Source organism: Colobus angolensis, unplaced genomic scaffold (assembly GCF_000951035.1).
Source record: "Colobus angolensis palliatus isolate OR3802 unplaced genomic scaffold, Cang.pa_1.0 Scaffold67, whole genome shotgun sequence".
NCBI lineage: Eukaryota > Metazoa > Chordata > Mammalia > Primates > Cercopithecidae > Colobus > Colobus angolensis.
In genome coordinates, this window is record NW_012120376.1 from 1,684,550 (window position 1) to 1,707,042 (window position 22,493).

Sequence of the window (22,493 nt, forward strand, 5' to 3'; positions counted from 1 at the left end):
TGAGTTCTAGTTTGATTGCACTGTGGTCTGAGAGACAGTTTGTTATAATTTCTGTTCTTTTACATTTGCTGAGGAGTACTTTACTTCCAACTATGTTGTCAATTTTGGGATAAGTGCGATGTGGTGCTGAGAAGCATGTATATTCTGTTGATTTGGGGTGGAGAGTTCTGTAGATGTCTATTAGGTCTGCTTGGTGCAGAGCTGAGTTCAATTCCTGTATATCCTTGTTAACTTTCTATCTCGTTGTTGTGTCTAATGTTGACAGTGGGGTGTTAAAGTCTCCCATTATTATTGTGTGGGAGTCTAAGTCTCTTTGTAGGTCTGTAAAGACTTGCTTTATGAATCTGGGTGCTCCTGTATTGGGTGCGTATATATTTAGGATTGTTAGCTCTTCTTGTTGAATTGATTCCTTTACCATTATGCAATGGCCTTCTTTGTCTCTTTTGATCTTTGTTGGTTTAAAGTCTGTTTTATCAGAGACTAGGATTGCAACCCCTGCTTCTTTTTGTTTTCCATTTGCTTGGTAGATCTTCCTCCATCCCTTTATTTTGAGCCTATGTGTGTCTCTGTACGTGAGATGGGTCTCTGCATATGAGAATACAGCACACTGATAGGTCTTGACTCTTTATCCAACTTGCCAGTCTGTGTCTTTTAATTGGACTATTTAGCCCTTTTCCATTTAAGGTTAATATTGTTATGCGGGAATTTGATCTTGTCATTATGATGTTAGCTGGTTATTTTGCTCGTTAGTTGATGCAATTTCTTCCTAGCATCGATAGTCTTTACAATTTGGCATGTTTTTACCATGGCTGGTACTGGTTGTTCCTTTCCATGTTTAGTGTTTCCTTCAGGATCTCTTGTAGGGCAGGCCTGGTGTTGACAAAATCTCAGCATTTGCTTGTCTGTAAAGGACTTTATTTCTCCTTCACGTATGAAGCTTAGTTTGGCTGGATATCAAATTCTGGGTTGAAAATTCTTTTCTTTAAAAATGTTGAATATTGGCCCCCACTGTCTTCTGGCTTGTAGAGTTTCTCCCAAGAGATCTGCTGTTAGTCTGATGGGTTTCCTTTTGTGGGTAACCCGACCTTTCTCTCTGGCTGCCCTTAACATTTTTTCCTTCATTTCAATTTTGGTGAATCTGACAATTATGTGTCTTGGAGTTGCTCTTCTCAAGGAGTATCTTTTTGGCATTCTCTGTCATTACCAAGATAATCCTAAGTCAAAAGAACAAAGCTGGAGGTATAACACTACCTGACTTCAACCAAACTACAAGGCTACAGTAATCATAACAGCATTGTACTGGTACCAAAACAGAGATATAGACCAGTGGAACAGAACAGAGCCCTCAGAAATAATACCACACATCTACAGCCACCTAATCTTTGATAAACCAGACAAAAACAATAAATGGGGAAAGGATTCCCTATTTAATAAATAGTGCTGGGAAAACTGGCTAGCCACATTTAGAAAGCTAAAACTGGATTGCTTCCTTACACCTTATACAAAAACTAATTCAAGATGGATTAAAGATATAAATGTTATATCTGAAACCACAAAAACTCTAGAAGAAAACCTAGGCAATACCGTTCAGGACACAGGCATGTTCAAGGACTTCATGCCTAAACACCAAATGCAATGGCAACAAAAACCAAAATTGACAAATGGGATCTAATTAAACTAAAGAGCTTCTGCACAGCAAAAGAAACTACCATCAGAGTGAACAGGCAACCTACAGAATGGGAGAAAACTTTTGCAATCTACTCATCTGACAAAGGGCTAATATCCAGAATCTACAAAGATCTCAAACAAATTTACAAGAAAAAATCAAGAAAGCAACCCCATTAAAAAGTGGGCAAAGGATATGAACAGACACTTCTCACAAGAAGACATTTATGCAGCCAACAGACACATGAAAAAATGCTCATCATCACTGGCCATCAGAAAAATGTAAATGATACCATCTCACACCGGTTAGAATGGCAATCATTAAAAAGTCAGGAAACAACCGGTGCTGGAGAGGATGTGGAGAAATAGGAACACTTTTACACTGTTGGGACTGTAAACTAGTTCAACCATTGTGGAAGACAGTGTGACGATTCCTCAAGGATCTAGAACTAGAAATACCATTTGACCCAGCAATCCCATTACTGGGTATATACCCAAAGAATTTTAAATCATGCTGCTGTAAAGACACATGCACACGTATGTTTATTGTGGCACTATTCACAATAGCAAAGGCTTGGAACCAACCCAAATGTCCATCAATGATAGACTGAATTAAGAAAATGTGGCACATATACACCATGGAATACTATGCAGCCATTAAAAAAGGATGAGTTCATATCCTTTGTAGGGACATAGATGAAGCAGGAAACCATCATTCTGAGCAAACTATTGCAAGGACAAAAACCCAAATACTGCATGTTCTGACTCATAGGTGGGAATTGAACAATGAGAACACTTGGACACAGGAAGGGGAACATCACACCCCAGGGCCTGTTGTGGGGTGGTGGGAGGGGGAGGGATAGCATTGGGAGATATACCTAATGTAAATGAGTTAATGGGTGCAGCACACCAACACCGCACATGTGTCCATATGTTATAAACCTGCACATTGTGCACATGTACCCTAGAACTTAAAGTATAATAAAAAAAAATCATGCATATAAAAAAAGAACAATTTGGAGAGTATAGTTTGTATTATCACCAAAAAATAAAAATAAAAAAAAATTCTGAGCAAGCTACTTAGCCTGAGTTACTGCACACTGGTTTCACTCATCTTCAATGGGAAGATTAATATAAATGCATGATGTTCTGATCTCATTTGCAATGGATCTCCATCTGTTTATGCCATTAAACAACTTAAGGTCTCCTGCTTTTCCATTGTAATTTCTGTTTTTATAAGAGTTACTTTTTTAAAATTACTGAAAGCATAATCTTTTAACAAATGTTTGATTTTAAGCTGTTTTTAATTTTAGCAGGCAAAAGTTTTGTTTTATCTTTTCACAGTCAGATTACTCTTTGAAGAAGTAATGCTGAAAAAAAATAATGAAGACAAACTAGAATCTTAACATAAAATAATGAGTGGGGTCCAAAATTTTCATTAACCCAACACACTCAGTGGCCTTGTTCAAGGTTGACAAAATGAGTATGGAAGCCTGACAGCTTATTGGCCTGGGTTTACAGGCAATTGGCTGGCAGATATGAATTATCCAAGTTCATCGTACCATTTGGTGGCAGTTGCCCACTCAGGTGAAATTGAAAGGAATGACTCTGGGTTCTGGGACTGGCTGGATCTTCCAGAAAGATGGTGGCAATTTCAAGAACACTGCATTTGTTCATTTTTAGGGAAATTGAGCAGAAGAATACTGAGGATGTGGGTGCCCATCGTCTGCCTTTACTTCCCGCCTAGTCCTCATACTGTCCCCTAGAATAACACAAGCTTTATCAGCAATCACCCGCTTTGAGAATGGGGCTGGCCTCAGTCCCATTGCAGGGTACCTCGGCCAGAGGTTTATTTTACTTTAACACATTCAACAAAAAGGCATTAAAAAGTCATATGCGAATAAATATGTTTTTGATGACGGCACATATTGCCTCTATATCAGACTTTTAACAGCTTATTCTAATGTAGTCACTAATTGTTCCTGTTTTACCAAGCATTCACTGACAGAAATGTTCCTACCACATTTAGAAAAGAAATCAGATCTGCATTATGGAGTTAGCATCATTGTATTTCTCGTTTCATGCATGGTGGACCCCTTATAGAGCTATATTTAATGTACTGCTAATTAAAAAGAAGGGTGGGGGGAAGTGTCCAAAGCTTTCTCAATGTTGTCTTATCTTTTGTTTTTGTTTGTGCAGCTCACCATGTTAAAACGGGAACTTGTGAGGTGGTGGCACTCCACAGATGCTGTAATAAGAACAAGATAGAAGAACGGTCACAAACGGTCAAGTGCTCCTGCTTCCCCGGGCAGGTGGCAGGCACCACGCGAGCTGCTCCATCATGTGTGGATGGTGCGACTTCTTCCTTTCCTTATTGTGACAGCACAGCCAAGGATGGCTTAGAACTGGAACCCCACTATAACGCTCTCAATGGGGGATCAGTCCTGGGTGAACATACTACAAATAGCATAATAAGTTGAAACTGGAATATTTGGGTGGCATTTTGAAATCTAAAATCCTGTGGAAGAAGGTCTAAAATATTATGCAGTTCTGTTACAAAAGGCATTATAATGAGGCTTCATTAAATTTATGTGCATCTGATATTGATACCATGAAATGTTGATTTCTTGGTGGATGGTGGGAGGTTGAGTATGTGTAAATTAATTGGAAAAGGAAAGATGAAAATGGATGATTTAATATTATGGGTTCTTAAACCCATGGATGTTCTTAAGAATTAAAAAAAAAAAGCACCATGTATATGAGTGAATATTTAGTTGTGGATAGAATTCACACAAAATATCAACTTTTATGATGATGTAATAACATATTAGTTTTTTCCCTTGAGAGTTCACCGAATTATAGTAGAACATAAATCTTTATATGCTTTTATTTAATTGATGTTACCATAAATAGTAATTTGTGAAGTGCTCATATTACTATAATATATTGTTTGTGACGAGGTTATAGCACACAGTTAAAAAAAATCATGATAACTGTGATAAACACCCTCCTGATAATCATCTTATTCATGGGAATATTATATTGATTATAAAGCATTGACTCTAAACTGGTCACAGGTTCATTTTCTTATATGTTTTTATACACATTTGCATAGTTTATTTTCACTATGTTAGCTTTCATGAAGTCTATTTTCACATGAAAAATCCTGTCATATTGTATCTATAGTTAACTATACTGCATTCTACACTTAAAATTTTATTAAGTGGATAGATCTCGTGTTAAGTGTTCTCATTACAATAACATAAAAAAATTTTAAATTATTTTAGTTAGAAAATCTTGAAAGGTTTTGTCTTTTTGAACAAAAAGAGAGGCATACCTCAAATACCAGTATTCCCACTGGTAGGAAAAATCAGTGGCTTTTGTTTCTCTTTAAAGATGCACAAGAGAAATAACAGTCCCAAGAAGAAAACATTGAGTCAATGTTTTTTTCTCTCTTATAGCTTCAATAGTGGAACAGAAATGGTGGTGCCATATGCAGCCATGTCTAGAGGGAGAAGAATGTAAAGTTCTTCCGGATCGGAAAGGATGGAGCTGTTCCTCTGGGAATAAAGTCAAAACAACTAGGGTGAGTGGACAGCCAGCTTGGAAAAACAGAAGATCTCTGAATTAATAGAGAACAGAGCGTGTGCAGTAACCAATTTAAGTGACAATTGTAGAATGGAAGACTATAGCTTTGCAAAGTATGTTTTCCCTATTTTTTTCTTAGTTCTTTTCTTCATAAAGCATTTTTATTTCACTCAGAACAACATCTTCCATAGATTACCATCAACTGTCATATTATCTGATCAATAAACACTGTCTGTTCCTTCATAAAAAAATGAGGGTAATGTGAACCTCCTTTCCCTACGGAGGATGCATGTTAAATTCTGGGAGGGTGACCCCAATCCTTTATTTTTCTAATGTATAGTAATCTAAACAAATTCTGAAAACATTATTTTATATATTACTTTTAATACAGTTTTTAACTGAGATTCTTTTAGTTTTATGAAAGTAATTATTTTGATCTCCCTGATTTCTGAATCGTTAAATAGTTTTCTAATGGTTAAGGTTTACAATTATTGTAATGGGCTACTAGGAAGAATTTCAGATTCTCAAGATCAATACAGAAAGAATATTCTTAAGACACTGATATATTTCAGCTTCGTAATTACTGACCTCTGGGTGATGGTAGAGAACTGAAAAATAGCTTTGTAGATTTCCTAATTCGCCACATGGGTATTCCAGACTGGCAAAATATAAATTTGTTTCTTTATAGAATTAGTAAAGGAAGGTTTTGTTTTGTTTTGCTTTTAGGAAAAGCATACTAAAAATTCAAGTTAAATATTTGAAGAATAGAACAGAAAATTGGTATAAATTGATGTTTTATAAAAAGTAAAATAAAAGTAGAGACTGGCTAATTTATAATACTATTTGATATAGCAGACTTTTAAACCTTGTCTGGACATATGGGCTTATTTTATAATCTCATCTAGATATGTAATTTAGTCTGCCAAATAATGTATTTAATACATTGACTGATCAGACATACACAGAAGTGACTAAGTTTCAAATGGCATGAATAAAAACATATTTCATGAAATTATTCTTAACTCTAACCTGTTAGCTAAGTGTCACACCTTTCCAAAACCCATCGGAATGCATGATCAATTAGTTAGGATAATTATATTATTCAGTGAGCTAGCACATGATATCATCTGTATTAATTTGTTAAAAACATTCTGGCAATGTAAATTTTCCTTATAAGCTGTTTATACCATGAAAATATTTTCCCTAGCACTATTAATTCTCAGTCCAAAAACAGGGCTTAAGGAAATTCATTAACGTTTTGAGATTCTGAAACAAATTTTTAAAATTGTGAGCTCTTGACAACCAAATTCTTTGTTTTCATTACTTCAGTGAACAAGGGGAAGCTATTATGTATTGTATACTTAAAACATATGCCATACACTGAACAAAATGCTTTACATGAATTAGCTCACTTAATCTTCCTAATAGCCCAGTGAAGAAGATAATATTATTATCTCATTTTACAGATGAGTAAGGAAAACTTCCAAAGGTTGGGTAACTTCCCAAGGACATATAGCTAATTAATTAGGAAGCCAGGTTTCAAAATACATAGTTCCATCCCAAAACCCAATCTTTTAACCTGTACTTTGTACTAATAATTTAACTTATTCTTAAGCAATAGTGGTAAAAGTATCCTATAGTTCTTTTCTTATGAGGTCGACTTTTAAAACCATTTCTAACTTTCTGGATCACTGAAATGAAAAGGTCAAGACCATGCAGTCTAAATTCTCACAGAAAAAAAAATTGGGGGCCGGGTGCGGTGACTCACGCCTGTAATCCCAGCACTTTGGGAGGCCGAGGCGGATGGATCATGAGGTCAAGAGATCGAGACCAGCCTAGCTAACACAGTGAAACCCCATCTCTACTAAAAATGCAAAAAAAAAAAAAAAAAAAAAAAAAGCCGGGCGTGGCGGCAGGCGCCTGTAGTCCCAGCTACTTGGGAGGCTGAGGCAGGAGAATGGCGTGAACCCGGGAGGCAGAGCTTGCAGTGAGCCGAGATCGTGCCACTGCACTCCAGCCTGGGCGAGACTCCATCTCAAAAAAAAAGAAAGAAAAAAAAGAAAAAATATTGGAAGTGCTGTTTCACTCCCTTTTGGCCTGTTGACCATATTCTCAATGACTCAAATTTAAAATGGAGTGTCTACGTCACAAATTCTTTCAAATGCAATGAAACAAGGTGGATGAGAGACTGAGAACTCATGAGTAGGGAAAATCACATCTACATCCTATAATTTGTTTTAGTTGTAAGACATTATCCTCTATATAGAGGATAGCACTTTCTATTTTTCTTTCATCTCTTTTGCCCCAAAGAATAGCTAGCTGGTAATGGAGGACCTTATTTAAGACATTATAGAGGGTATTCATGCAATAGTAAGTGTTTACATTTAGTTTCTTTTAAGATCCCCTCCATTTCTAAGAGTCTGTGACTCCAATTTTGAAAAGAAAAATCATCACATGTAAGAAGAGAGAGAAAGACTTGAAAGAAGAAGCTTCTTGAGTACAACCAAAATAAATTCTTATCTTTTTTTTTCCTTCACAAGAAAAATGTTACTTGTGAAAATGGAGCTACTTAGACATTTTCAACCAAAGGAACACCATGGCATTCCAAATAGAAAGGCAAAAATGTGCAATTAAGTTTAGCCCACAAAACAATTTGGGCAAATTTCCCTGATGCTGCAAATGAAGCAAAAAATTTTCAAGGTCATCAGGCTATTACTGCTTGGCCATCTCCACTGAAATAGTGCAAAAAGTGGAGGAGATAAGAAAAATTCTTAAAATAGCTCTAGGCATGTGTTACTTTGCCCACAGTGGAAGTCTTGGATAGAGGAAATGTTGAATAGAGGCAGATAGCAGAAGTGTTTCCACCATGCATAAATAGCACTTTTTTTGAAAACAAATTTGAGTCATTATTTTAATCATTGATATTACTGTCCTTATGCCTGTTTTCAATAATGTGGTTGTGATCACCATGAGCGAAAAAGCCATTGAACTCCTGATTTGGCCGGTCCCAGCTACAATTGGAAAGGCCAGAAGTTATGTAGGAATAGGTTACAAAGTAACTCAAGAGCTGTCTTAGCCAAAAGCTATTTGCTTTGCTTACGCAAGATATGTTGGTCTTACGGGATTATCACTGCAAGCAAAATGGCTTGAGAAATAATTAAAATTTGCAATAATGTACATTCTCCCTTATAATGGCCCATAGCCAATCTGGAGTGCTTGGGTAAGCCTGTTAAATAAATAGCAGTCAGCCAGAAACAGTAATAAGGCTTGCATGGCCACAGCAAAGATGAGTGGCACCTTCCCGAACTGACTACAAATCAGGGTCTGAGTGATTTTTCCACTTAAGACTAATTTTGAGCCTACGTTTTACTTACTACAAATGTGAATTACAGTCTTCTTCTGTTTTTGTATTGGACTCTGGAAGCTTTTTGGTTCTGACCCATGTCCTATTGGTGCTAAAAGGGGGAAAAGGTAAAGAATAGGGAGTCGTTTTTGGAACTTGAGTGTTTTGTTGCATACCTGTTCTTCACATACCCAAGCATTTAATTTGGAAAAAGTGGAAGATGCAACAGTTGTTTCCCAAACCCCATCCCTCATTCTAAAGGTGGAAAACTTATGGCTTTCTGTGACATCTATAACCATCTCTTTTATTACTTTTAAGATCTCCTAAGTCAAACAGAAGGAAAGGAAAAGTCATACAAGCTTCTTGATTTCAAACTTACTTTCAAATATAAATAACAAAGAACTTTTCAAAGGGTCATTAATAAAATAATCATCTCTCCAGTGTGAAAGAGTGCATAAGTATATGCTAATTATACAACACAAAAGTAACAGGGGGGGAAAGGTGCTGTAGAGCTTGTAAAATATAAGAAAAGAAAATCTTTAATATGGTTGAAATCATCAGAAAAAAACAGACTGTGATTCTTTGTTTGTGTGTGTGGGTGTTTTGATATTCTTTCTTTGTGGAAAATCTAAAGGAAATAATATTCTGTTTTTAGGATTTACAGTCTTTGCCTAATGGTATGGACACCAAGCTACAAAATACAGTGGTCACTGTAGTTTTTAATGTTGAGTCTTACCTAAGGATCAGGTTAGAGAAATTTGGTCTCTTACCTAACTTCATATTATATAAAACTTTACATTGTTTTTAGAAAGATTGCCTTTATGAATCCGATATCCCAGGTCTATTGACTTTTCTTATACTTAAGAAGAAATTTTCTGGCTAATTTTTAACTAATTGAAATCTTTCACTTTATGCACTTATTTAAAGTGGCTTAAGCAGAAAAGATCTCTAATTTTTTAATGTTTCTTCAAATATAAATTGATTTTAAATGTATGCATTATGATATTATCTTATTGTATAATGCAATGAAAATCAAAATATATTAAGAATTTTCTATGCTGCACATTCTATACTAATAGTACTCATATTACAGTAAAACAACAAAAGCAAATATAGAAGCATTTGCTTAGCTCTTATTGTGTTCTGGGCACACTGCTGAGTACGTGCAGGTATTATCTTACTCAATTTAGCCAACCATAGTAGATATTAAAGAGAATGTAGAGATGCATGGCTTGATTCCAGCCCACAAGGAGTATGCCATTGAATGGAGGACTGAGTAGTGTACAGTTGCATTATTCTTTTCTTTTTTCTCCTTTTTTTTGAGACAGACTCTTTCTTACTCTGTTGCTCAGGCTGGAGTGCAGTGGCACAGTCTTAGCTCACTGCAACCTCCGCCTCTTGGGTTCAAGCGATTCTCATGCCTTAGCCTCCCAAGTAGCTAGAATTACTGGCATCCCCACCGCACCCAGTTTTTTTTTGTTTTTTTTTTGTTTTGTTTTATTTTTTGTTTTTTATATATATATTTTTAGTAGCGACGAGGTTTTGCTATGCTGGTCAGGCTGGTCTCTAACTCCTGGCCTCAAGTGATATGCCCACCTCGGACTCCCAAAGTGCTGAGATTACAGGTGTGAGCCACCACACCCAGCCACATTATTCTTTCCTTTACCTGTATGCAGTCTATTGCCAACAAACATTGGAATCAATGGTAAATATAAGTTAAGAGTAATATTGTAACAATAATAGAATAACATAAGAATGAGGATGTTGTACTAGATTCAATTTCAAGTTTCTCTAACCAAGGTTTATTCTTGGGTTCCATGTGACAAGAAAATTTCTAACTTCTTTTCCAGGTACATTTAAATGACAGTAATAACTGAAAATCTCAGAAGATAGATGAGTATTAGGCTTTTAATCCTTTCACTGTAAGGGAGGAAAAGAAGTAGCATCTTGTGATGCTTTCCTGATTAAAGCATCTGGTTGTACTCTTCCATATGCTACTGGATTTCATACCAAAGCTCAGTGACTCTGCTCTGCTGGTGGATCTAAACAGTGTCCAGGGGCACTAGTTCAGACCCATAGAAAATGATGTACACAGCAAGAGGAAAAAAGTTCATTTCCTTACCTTAAGGTGGTGCAATTTGTGTAAATTCTTCAATCGTAATGCTCTCTCTTGCCTTGCAAATTTAAGTACAGGTTTAGAATAGTGTGGTTCTTTCTTGATCAGCTCTTTCATAACAGACACACCCCCATTCATTTGTCTTCATCTCACTTCCAATCAGGCCCTAAATTACTTTCTGGTCCACAACACAGACTGTAATGACCTTTAGGGTTTTTCTAATTGTTTTAATGGACCTCACAGTAAGAAATACATCTTACATAGTGATCCACCACACACACAACATGCATACACACACTCATACATGCTACATTAAAATTAAAGTTGCATTATAATATTTTGATTTTATTTTCTTCCCTCCCTCCCTCCCTGCCTTCCTCTTTTCCTTCCTTCCCATGATCTCAACTTCATAAATTGCTTTTATCACCTGCTTATGTGTTGCCACCTGTAGATTGAAAAACACTGCTTTAGGAAGTGGTATTTGACTATTTCCTGTGGTCTAATTCACAGAACTGATAGCCGCTGCTAACTTGAAGAGAAAGAAAGTATGAATGAAGAGCTTTCAAAACAACTTACCTTTCACATTTTAATTTTAAATATTTTTATGCAACATTTTTGGGCTAAAAATTCAAAAGACTTTGTGAGATACAGATTTTGTGGGAAAGAATATGTATGCTATATTCAAAAAGTCTTTATTGCCTCCTATTGTCAGATTCTATTCTAAATTCTGGTCAGAGCACTGAAAACAAAACAAAACAAACTGGATGAGAATCCCTGCCTTCATCAGGCCTGTATTCTAATAGGGTATATTCATTTTTTTTATTGCTGCCATAGCAAATTACCACAAATTGAGTGACTTAATACAATATCCAGTAATTATCTTTAGGTCAGATGTCCAGGCACAGTGTAGCTCAGGTGGATCTCTGCTCTGGGTTTCACAAGACTGAAGTTAAGGGATGTGTTTCACCTTTTCACAGCAAGGCTTTGTTTCTTTCCGGAGGCTTTGGGGAGAATCCACTTCCAAGCTCATTCAGGTTATTGTTAGAATTCATTTCTTTGCAAATGTAGGACTGAGGTGACTGTTTCCTTGTGTATTAGTTCATTCTCACACTGCTATGAAGAAATACCAGAGACTGGGCAATTTATAAAGGAGGAGGTTTGATTGACTCACAGTTCCACATTGCTGGGGAGACCTCAGGAAACTTACAATCATGACACAAGACAAAGGAAAAGCAGGTACCTTTTTCACAGGGCGGCAAGACGGAGTGAGTGCAAGCAAGAAAAATGCCAGATGCTTGTTAGACCATCAGATCTCATGAGACTCACTCACTATCATGAGAACAGCATGGGGGAAACTACCCTCATGATCCAATTACCTCAACCTGGCCCCACCCTTGACAAGTGGGGATTATGGGGATTACAATTCAAGGTGAGATTTTGGGTGGGGACACAACTAAACCACATTTCCAAGGTAGCCATCATCAGGAGGCTCTCTGGCCTTCTTCAGGATGCCTGTCATTCTAATCATATTTCCTCCTTCACCTCAAACCAGCAATATAGCATGTTGAGTCTGTCTCATGCTCTGAAGCTCTTTGACTTCCCCTTCCCCCATCTGTTGCCTTTCTTCCTCTTCCACTGCATTTCTCTGGTGGGCTCTTTTGGCTTTCTCTGCCTTTTGGGGTCTCAGATGATTACATTGGGTCCACCTAGATAGTCCAGGGTAATCTCCCTCCTTTAACATCAGCTGATTAGCAACCGTAATTACATCTGCAGAATCTCTTTATAGCAGTGTTTAGATTAGTGTTTGTTTGAATAATCAAGGGATGAAAATCTCGGGATTATATATTTGGAATTCTGCATACCACATGGGAGGATACCAAAAAAACCCCAAAATAAGTAAATATGTAGTATGTTGGATGTTGATAGATGTCATGGGAAGAAAATTAAGCAGGGGAGGGAAGTGGGGAGTGTTGCTGAGCAAGGCAGTTTGCATAGTTGATTGAAGTCTTCGGAGGTGAGGAGATGAGCTAATGGCTCAATGGAGGACAAGCTATCCAGGCAGAGGGAAGAAGTAAAAGTACCTGAGATGAGAGCTTTGCTGGGCAAATCATATTAAAGGGGTAGAAATGATGCTTGTGGCTGGAGTGGAGTGAACTAGGGCAACTGGTAGAATTACAGTTAGAAAGGCCACATGAGTAATATCACAACTGACTTAAACTTTTGTCCTGAACAAATAGAATGAGGAATTTGCCATTATGTGAGATGGAGAGAACTGTGGGAAGAGCATGTTTTATGTTTTACATTAATATCCACTAAATTTAGGTCATTTAACTTAATGAAAAACTAAATATGGTATAACACCTTAAATTTGATATTTCTTAAGAAGAGTAGGTAGACTTTTTTTTCTATAGAAATGAGAAATTCAGAAACTGAATAAGTGATATTTATATTAAATAATCTTTAAATTCTCAAATGATATGGAGATGTGAAAACACTTAAGGAAGCATGTAATCACTATAATAATGTTAAGTTTTAAAGAGATGTGGACAGAAATGGATTAATATATTAAGGTAATCTTTTTCTTTAATTAGATATTCAGTTCAAGGTAGATAGGACACTAAACTAGGTGTCCATGAAGTAGCATTAGTAAAAGTAACATTTTTAGGCTAGGTGCAGTGACTCATGCCTGTCTTTACAGCACTTTGGGAAGATTGCTTGAGGCCAGGAGTTAAAGACCAACATGGGCGACATAGTGAGACCCAGTCTATATAAAAAAATAATTAGGCAGATGTGATGGCATTCACCTGTACCCCCAGCTACTTGGAGGGCTGAGGCAGGAGAATTGCTTAAGCCCAGGAGGTTGAAGCTGCAATAAGCCATGATTGTGCCACTGAACTCTAGCCTAGACAATAGAATGAGACTGTCTCATAAAAAGAGTAATATTTTAAACCTGATATTTTAAATTTAAGAGCTGATTACTTAATTAAATATAATTTAATAGGGCCAACAGTGTCTACCTTGGTATTTGTTTAAAGAGTTATTGAAAAATAATGTAAAAAATATATCATCAGGCTCTATGTCCAAAACTTGGTCTGTATTTTTGTAATTAAAATGAGAAATGGGGGATATATGAGTGCTTTTAAGTTCCTCTAAGATGTAGATGCTTCTGCAGTATTTGAGCCCGGTGTTTATCTGTAGATGTTACTCTGAATATGGTGCTTCTAATCTTACAGTTAATTGTGAATGTTCACACATTGTAATAGGGCCAGTTTGAACACTGTACAATTTCATTTGCGACTGCAAGGTGCATCATTAGGTGACTGCTTCTGTTTTGTGAACTAAGTGGCGAGAGCAATATTTCTGTCTCTTACCTGAGGGCTGATAAATGAAATTCTGTCAGGACTTTATATCTAATGTTTAAGACCTTGATATTTGTTTAAAGGTAAGCATTCCTGGGAGAGGCAACACTTTTACTTGGTTTTGGTTGCTACAATGCCTTCATAAAAGAAAAATGGCACCTCATAAGACTTGGGGAATAGAAAGGTATCTTCAAGGAGCCATCCTTAGTGGTGCTTTCTCATCTATTGTGAGTGGCAAACCTCCTATTAAAAAATATGGATAATCTTTCCTATGTACATTCTCCCATGGCTCTTTCCCTCCTCTGTCCATCACACGTTTTCTGTGGGATTTAAGTCTCTTAATCAATGACTTCAGATCCAATTTTATTTTCTTACTCTGGAGAGTGGGGTGAAGATGCAGCTGAGAAATAACACATAATTTTCCCACAAGTGCAGGATTTCTAGCTCCCTGCCAGGCTGTTCAGGACTTGTCAATTCACCTGTGAGTAGTGGAGAGTTGTTTGTGAAGTGCACCTAATATAAAGGCTGGCATTGAGCTTTACTTTAGAGTGATCAAACCTCATCTGGATGTGCTCAAGAAAGTCCTGGATACCAACTTTTAATGGGGCAGAAGAAAAGAGGCAAATGTAAAGGATTTTGTGGAGATTTACCTCAGGGAATTAAAGCACTAGGAGCAATATGCTTTAAACCGTTTGACGATACAGCATGTGAAAGAAAAAATGTAGATTTGTTCTGTGTGACTACAAGGAATACAACTAAGGTTATAGTCATAACTTTCTAAGTGTCAACTCTAGATGACATTGAATGGGCTGCCTTAAGAAACAGTAAGTTCCTTATTTTAGGATGGCATATATTTGTGACTTTTAAGGGATGAAGAGAAATTCGCAGAGTTGTCTAGATCAATCTACCAAAACATAAAACAGCCTAGATGAAGGCATGAAGGAGTAGAAGATCATGTCTTACTCATGGAATTGAAACCATTTCATGGGGTAACAATGGGTGTGAGGGGAAGTATGTAATGAGGAATCCCTGTGAGGGGAATCATGGCAGACTGAGTTTGTATCATGATGGGCTTTTAAATACCATGTTAAAAGATTTGGATTTTATTATCTGTGCCTTGGTGAATCATTGAAGTACCTTAAGTAGGAGAGGAGAAGGGTCTGATTTATACTTCAAAATGTCTATCTGGCTGCAATGGGTCAATAGAGTTGAGGGAGGTGTGAGGTAATGGGCCTGAAGTAAGATAGGGAGGTGATGGTAGTGTGGGTGCAGAGGGCAGGGAAGTGATAAGGCTTGGTAATTAATTGAATATGAAAAGTGAATGAAAGGAAAAATTACAGACTCACCTGTTTCTTACATATTTCTGGCTTGACTTATTTTTGCAATAATAATTGCTAAGGAGACTATGAGGTACAGATATCTGGAGGATAATTTGATATATAGGCCTTGAGGTCAAGATAGAAATCTGGAAATTATTATTGCCTAGGTGGTATTGAAATAATTAATCAAGAAAGCTCTCTCAAAAGAAATGCATAGAAAAAGAAGAGCATCAAAGAGATTTTAACAACTAATGTGGAAGAAAGTGCCTGGAAGGAACGAGAAGTGTGGAAAGAGATATAGACAGAAAACCAAGAAAGACCAGAGTCTGGGAGAATGCAGAAGTAGATTTCCGGGGATCCAGGGCTTTCAACTGATACAAGGATATGGAGCCTATAGACAGGTTATGTGGCTTTAAGTCTCCTTCTGAATATGAGATTTGCAAGAAATACTGAGTTCTTGTCCATTAGATGAACATTACTTGTTTTATTATAATCCTAAAACTTGCCTGCTAGTTGGATGATATCATTGGTAACACATTGTAAACACTACAGAATATACATCCATTTGAAACAGAATGCACTGTTTAAAGTACTTTAAAAATAAGAACAAATATGGGCCGGACACAGTGGCTCATGCCTGTAATCTCAGCACTTTGGGAGGCAGAAGCAGATGGATCTCTTGAGGCCAGATGTTCGAGACCAGCCAGGCCAACACCGTGAAACCCAATCTCTACTAAAAATACAAAAATTAGCCAGGTGTGGTGGCACACACATGCAGTCCCAGCCTCGGGAGGCTGAGACATGAGAATTGCTTGAACCCGGAAGGTGGAGGCTGCAGTGAGCTGAGATTGCACCACAGCACTCCAACCTGGGTGACAGAGTGAGACTCTGTCTAAAAGAATAAATATGAATCTCCTTGGCAGAATTAACAAACTCTAAAGGAAGCTTGCCCATTCATTCATTCACTCTGTGAAGATAAATTGAATGTATACTATGTGGGTATGTGCCAGACATTGTGCTAGATTTTGGGGATTCAGTTTTTTTTTAAAATTATGACTCTTTGCTGTCCAAGAGTTCACAAATTCACAGTCAATTGGATAGAAAGTCAGTAAATCATTGTCATGTACAGAAGTGGTAGGACAGAAGTTTGTGTAAGTGCCACGAAAGCACATTGGCAGTTTAATATTCCATGGCCCATAACTCTTCTAACACTCAAGAATACCAGATTGTGATCCTATTCAAGGGCAATTTACCTATAATTTGTCTCCTTAGTATATAGCAACTAAACACAATCTGGAAGAATCTAAATATTGTGTTCCATGATTGAATTGAGTTTTTTTTCCTGCCTTTATATCTGTATGGTACTATCATAATAGAACAAAAATCCAATGAAATGCTTTCTCAACTAGACTGTCTTCATACACATATATATGTGTATGTGTGTATATGTGTAAGTATATATATATATATACACACACACACACATGCAAGAGAGAGATGGAGGCACATACACACACACACAAACACACACACACACACACACACACACACTGAGCAGAGAGAGAGGAGAGATGGGGAAGGGAGATAATTTGCATATAAAAAATTGGGGCTACAGTAATAACTCTAATTAAATTGAAAATAATTTAAGATTCCCACGAGCAAATAAGAATATTAGAACCTTATACCACTGTACATATTTTTAATGTTTTAAGCTTATACAACACTTTAAAATTTTTGAAGTAATGTATATTATTTATAGCAAAATCAGCCATTCAGTTGAAATGTGATCTAAGATATAAAACTCAAATTGCCAAATTAAAACCAAAAAAATACATATAGCCTATACTAAGCCATAGAATTCCATTTATTATAATGTTTAATATTGAACTTGTTTAACATGAGTTATTTAGCTGTTAAATATATGCTTTGCTCTCATGTTTCAGTATTATGGCACTTTTTTTTTCCTGTTAAGTAGCAATGTTGGCTTCCCATGATTTATGGTAGGATTAGTCTAAAGTCAATAAAGGATTCTTTTGTTGAGTTTCTGCTTACCATTGGCTATTTCACCTTATCTTTTATTGCTTATTCTCTTCTGGTGACAAACATTTTTTTTTATCATCTAAAAAATTTGCTTATTTGTATAAATTTAAGGGCTACAAGTGAGTTTTATTACATGGGTATTTTGAATAATGAAGTCTGGCCTTTTAATGTAACCATTTTCTGAATAATGCACATTGTATCTATTAAACCACTTTTCATCCTTCACTCCTCTTCCACCTTCCCATCCTTCTGAGTCTCCAGTGTCTATTTTTTAATTTGTTTTAGACTTGTTTGTTGGGGTCCGTGTGTTTCCTGAACAAAGGAATGAACACACAAGACAACACAAGACGAGACAAACGTGGCGGCCGCCCAGAACGACGCGCTCCGCTTTATTTTATACTGTCGTTTGTGAAATGTTACCAAGTCACAAGACACATTGTTGTTTTTCTGACCTTTCCCTGACTTTCTGAATTTCCAAGATGTTTACATATAAACAAGCCCTCAGGGTCTGCTATTTGCAACTGAGGCCAGTCTTGTAGGCTCCTTTGTCCTCCCTGTTTGCAGAGGAGGAATGCCCAGCTTCGTTTGCAAGAGCGGGACTTATAATATTAATGGGGGAATGCCCTGCTTCCTTTGCAAGAGCAGGATTATAATATTAATGCGGGAAATGGCCTTCTTCGTTTTCAAGAGCATATAGTCCTCTACACTTGTTTTTTTAGACTTTAAGTTCTGGGATACATGTGCAGAATGTGCAGGTTTGTACACCAGTATACACATGCCATGGTGGTTTGCTGTACACATTAACCCATCATCTACATTAGGTATTTCTCCTAATGCTCTCCCATCCCTTGCCCCCCAACCCTGACAGGCCCTGGTGTGTGATATTCCCCCCCAACCCACGCATCCATGTGTGCTCATTGTTCAACTCCCACTTATGAGTGAGAACATGCGGTGTTTTTGTTTTCTGTTCCTGTGTTTGCTGAGAATGATGGGACAAACATATTTTACACTTCCATTGCGTTTTCTGTTCTCTTGTTGGTCCTGTTAAAAGAAAACTGGTGAGGCAGGGAGAAGGATGATAGAGAGAGAGGGAGAGAAAGAGAAACTGGGTAATATCAGGTAGTATAAATTTATTTTCAAAGAATGCTTGCAAATTGAATGCAATCTCTGCTTTGTAACTTTAAAATACTCTATATTTGAAAAGGCTAAGTAATTGTGAGGAGAGTTGATTTGGTCAGCCTGTTTCTAGGATTCATGTACTGAGATGCATTTATTCTATCTTGAAAGAAATCAAATTGAATATTCTCAGACACATTGGCTGACAGTCAGGATAATCTAAACAAGTATCATAATTAGAAATCTCAACCCTCAACTTCAATTACAACATATGATTGATTTGTGAGATTATTGAAGGCAAATGTCTGGCCAGACAGTCCAACTATTGTTTGAGATTAAATTTCACAAATGAAATCAACTTGTTGAGAGCACTCCTGCATATATAATATAGTTGTGAACCATCTGCCTCCAGATTATAGCTTTGAGGATTTCTTAGATGGGTTTTAAGTGAATTCCCTTATGAGTAAGGTTTATGATAAAAGCTGTTAACAGTAAATTTAAAATAATTCACGTTGTACCTAGGTAATGGTCTAAGGAGATCCTATTCAGTAAAACTGTTTCACATCACTATGTGATACTGAAGGCAAAGATAAATATAACATGAAGCAAAATTATTTATATAAGTTGACTAAAAATGTCTATAGATCATAATAGAATTATTTTCAGTAGTACTGGTGATGTCTTACTAAGGTTTAGCCTTTCTGAGGTTACTGAAATTAGTGACAGATGGAGACATTGTCAAGGTGTATCAGGTAGTTTTTGATTCTCCATTTCACCCACCATGACCATTTGAGGTAACTGTGCTATGTTAAGTCTACCCAACTTGTCAAGGCCTTATAAACCGAATATCATCCTCCCATTTCTTATGCACTGTGGTTTTCTCAGTCTAGTCCCTACAGATGTGCAACAAATCTGTCTCATAATTGGTGCTTAGGTAATATGCTTGGCTCTTCCAGAGCACTGCTGGTAAAATTTGCTAAGAGGCAGCTGGGATATTAGTGCTGCTGTGCCAGCTACCTCTTCATAGGTTTTCCAGGAGAAATGGTCACAGCAAGAGAGTGTCTTTTTCAAACTCCACTAGAAAGAAGTTCAAGAATTATTGTATTTGTTGCTCAGTCATCAAATGATTTTGTTTATTCACCTGGAATGAAGTATTCAGGAAGTCAGAAAGCCAAGTATGATGGTTAATTTTGTGTGTCAACTTGGCTGCCAGATATTTGATCAAACATTATTCTGTATGTTTCTGTGAGGCCATTTCTGGATGAGATATATGTTTAAGTTGGCATACTTTGAGTGAAGCAGAATACTCTCAGTAATGTGGATGGGCCTCAATTATTCAAGGCCCGGGAAGAACAAAGGGATGGCCTCCCTTGAACAAGAGGGAATTCTCCAGCAGACCTCTTTTGGATGATAACTATAACTCCTTCCTGAATCTTCAGGCTGCTGGACTCCTCCCAGCACATTTTGGACTCACTAAGCCTCCACTATTGCATGAGCAAATTTCTTACCATGAATCAATCTCCTCTCTCTCTTTTTTTTTTCTCTCTCTCTTTCTCACACACACACACACACAAAATACATTATATATGTGTATTATATATATTATATAATATATGTGTGTGTGCATATATGTAGTGCACACATATAGTCTCTATGTGTGTGTGTGTGTGTGTGTGTGTGTGTGTGCACGCATATGACTATATATATTTATCCAGTCACAGGCTTTATGCTGAATGAAAATGCACAGATTACATATTTTCTTGACTTCTGTATAATGAAAATTTTTTAAAAGACATCTTTTAGTGTAGTATCTTAGTCTGTTTGTGCTGCTGTAACAAAACACCACAAAGTGGATAATTTATAAAGAACAGAAATTTATTTCTCTCAGTTCTAGAGTATGGGAAGTCAAAGGTCATGGTGATGGCAGGTTATTGTCTGGTGAGGGCTGCTGTCTACTTCCACCATGGTCCTTTTGGAGGGGAGGAACACTGTGTCATCACATGGCAGAAGGTGGAAGGGCAAGGGAGCAAAATGTGGTGTGAAGCCTCTTTATAAGGTACTTAATCCTGTTTATGTGGGAGGAGCCCTCATGACCTGATCGTTCCTTAAAGGCCCCACCTCTTAATGCTATCACATTGGCAACACCTGAATTTTAGAGGGGACACATCTAAACCACAGCAAGCAGTTTTAGGTTAAAAGCAAAACAGATAGTACGTAATAATTTCTCATATGACCCCTACCTCCACACATGCACAACCTCTCTGTTATCAACACTCCCGCTAGAGTAGTTCATTTGTTACAAAATTGACCATTATTATCATCCAAAGTCAATAGTTTACATTAGGGTTCACTCTTGGTTTTGTACATTCCATGGGTTTAGACAAATGTATAGGTCTAACAAATGTATATATGTAAATATAACATGTACATTCTATGGGTTTAGACAAATGTATATGTCTACAAATGTATATATGTTAATATATATAACATGTATCCACTATGATAGTATCATACAGACTATTTTCACTGCCCTAAAAATCATCTGTGCTCTACTTCTTTCTCTCTCCCTTCTAACCCCTGGCAACCACTGATCTTTTTACTTCTCTATAGTTTTGCCTTTTTCGATATTATATAGTTGCAATCATGCTGTGTGTAGCCTTTTCAGATTGAGCTTTTTCCCCTTGTATTTACATCTCTGTGTCTTTTCATGGCTTGATAGCTCACATATTTTTAGCTTGAATAATATTCTATCACCTGGATCTACCACAGTTTATCCGTTCATTTACTGAAATTACATGTTGGTGGCTTCCACATTTTGACAATTATGAATACAAATCCAGATACAGATTATTGTGAAGACATACATTTTCAATTCCTTTGCATAAATGCCAAGGAGCATGATTGCTGAATGTATGGCAAGAATATGTTTAATTTTTTAGAAACTGCCAAACTGCCTTCCAGAGGGGCTGTACCATTTCACATTCCCACCAGCAATAAATGAGAGTTCCTGTTGCTCCACATCCTTGCCAGCATTAGTATTAGTATTCTGGGCTTTGGCCATTCTAACAGATGTGTACAGTGGAAGTTTTGATATATTTTTGGACCTACCTCTTCAGGCTACACATCTCTTATTGTATCTATGAGATACCAAATTAGTTTGGGAAGGGCAGTCTTTGAGAAGATATGTAAGACAAGCAGGTCATTTAAAAAATTGCCATCCTAAATTATCTAAGCCTAAAGGAATGCATATTTATGAGGAAAAAAATATTACTACACCAAAGGAAAAATCTCATTTTTCTCATACCACATAACAGAGCTAAGAATTGTAGTTATAAAGGCATTCTGAAGCTCCATGCCTAGCTATTTGCCTAATGTGTAAGCAAAGAAGTCTTATTCCTTGAGAGGGGAGTAATATTCTATGTCGATTTACGAGGACTCTTGCATGAAAAAAACAGTCCTTCTAAATTACTCCAGAATGGCTCCAAGAATTCTATTGGCTTTGCTTTACTCATTCACAATGGGTATAGTGCCAGGAGCTACTGTCATCTATCGATGTATCTATCTGTGTATCTGTGTGTGTGTGTGTGTGTGTGTGTGTGTGTGTGTGTGTGTGTATCTATCCCTCCATCCATCCATCTACCTCAGTGAGAAATGGCTAGTATGATCTGCTGAGAATGCCTTCAAAGATGGCATAATGATTAAGAACCCAGTCTCTGGAATCGTATTACTTGAGTTCGTATCCCAACTGCAATGTATTAGCTGGTGGTCTTGGGAAAGTTACTTTACCATCAGTACTCCTCAGTTTCCACATCTGGGAGATGATGACAATAATATGTCTGCCACATAGATTTCTCACATGGATTAAATTAGTTAATATATGTAACACACTTAAAACAGTTTCTGGCCAAGTATAAGTGCTATATGTGCTTGTTAAGTAAAACACATAA

General features: G+C 36.9%; 1 protein-coding gene across 1 annotated transcript in view; it reads left to right on the forward strand.

Moving 5' to 3' along the window:
- The window catches only part of FAM19A2 (family with sequence similarity 19 (chemokine (C-C motif)-like), member A2), a 522,282-nt gene that overhangs the window by 470,359 nt on the left and 29,430 nt on the right, over positions 1-22,493 (forward strand). Inside the window, exons 3-4 of the mRNA XM_011925968.1 lie at positions 3,865-4,017; positions 5,127-5,251. Of these exons, the coding sequence (XP_011781358.1) occupies positions 3,865-4,017; positions 5,127-5,251 (278 nt within the window). The remainder of the gene's footprint in view (positions 1-3,864; positions 4,018-5,126; positions 5,252-22,493) is intronic.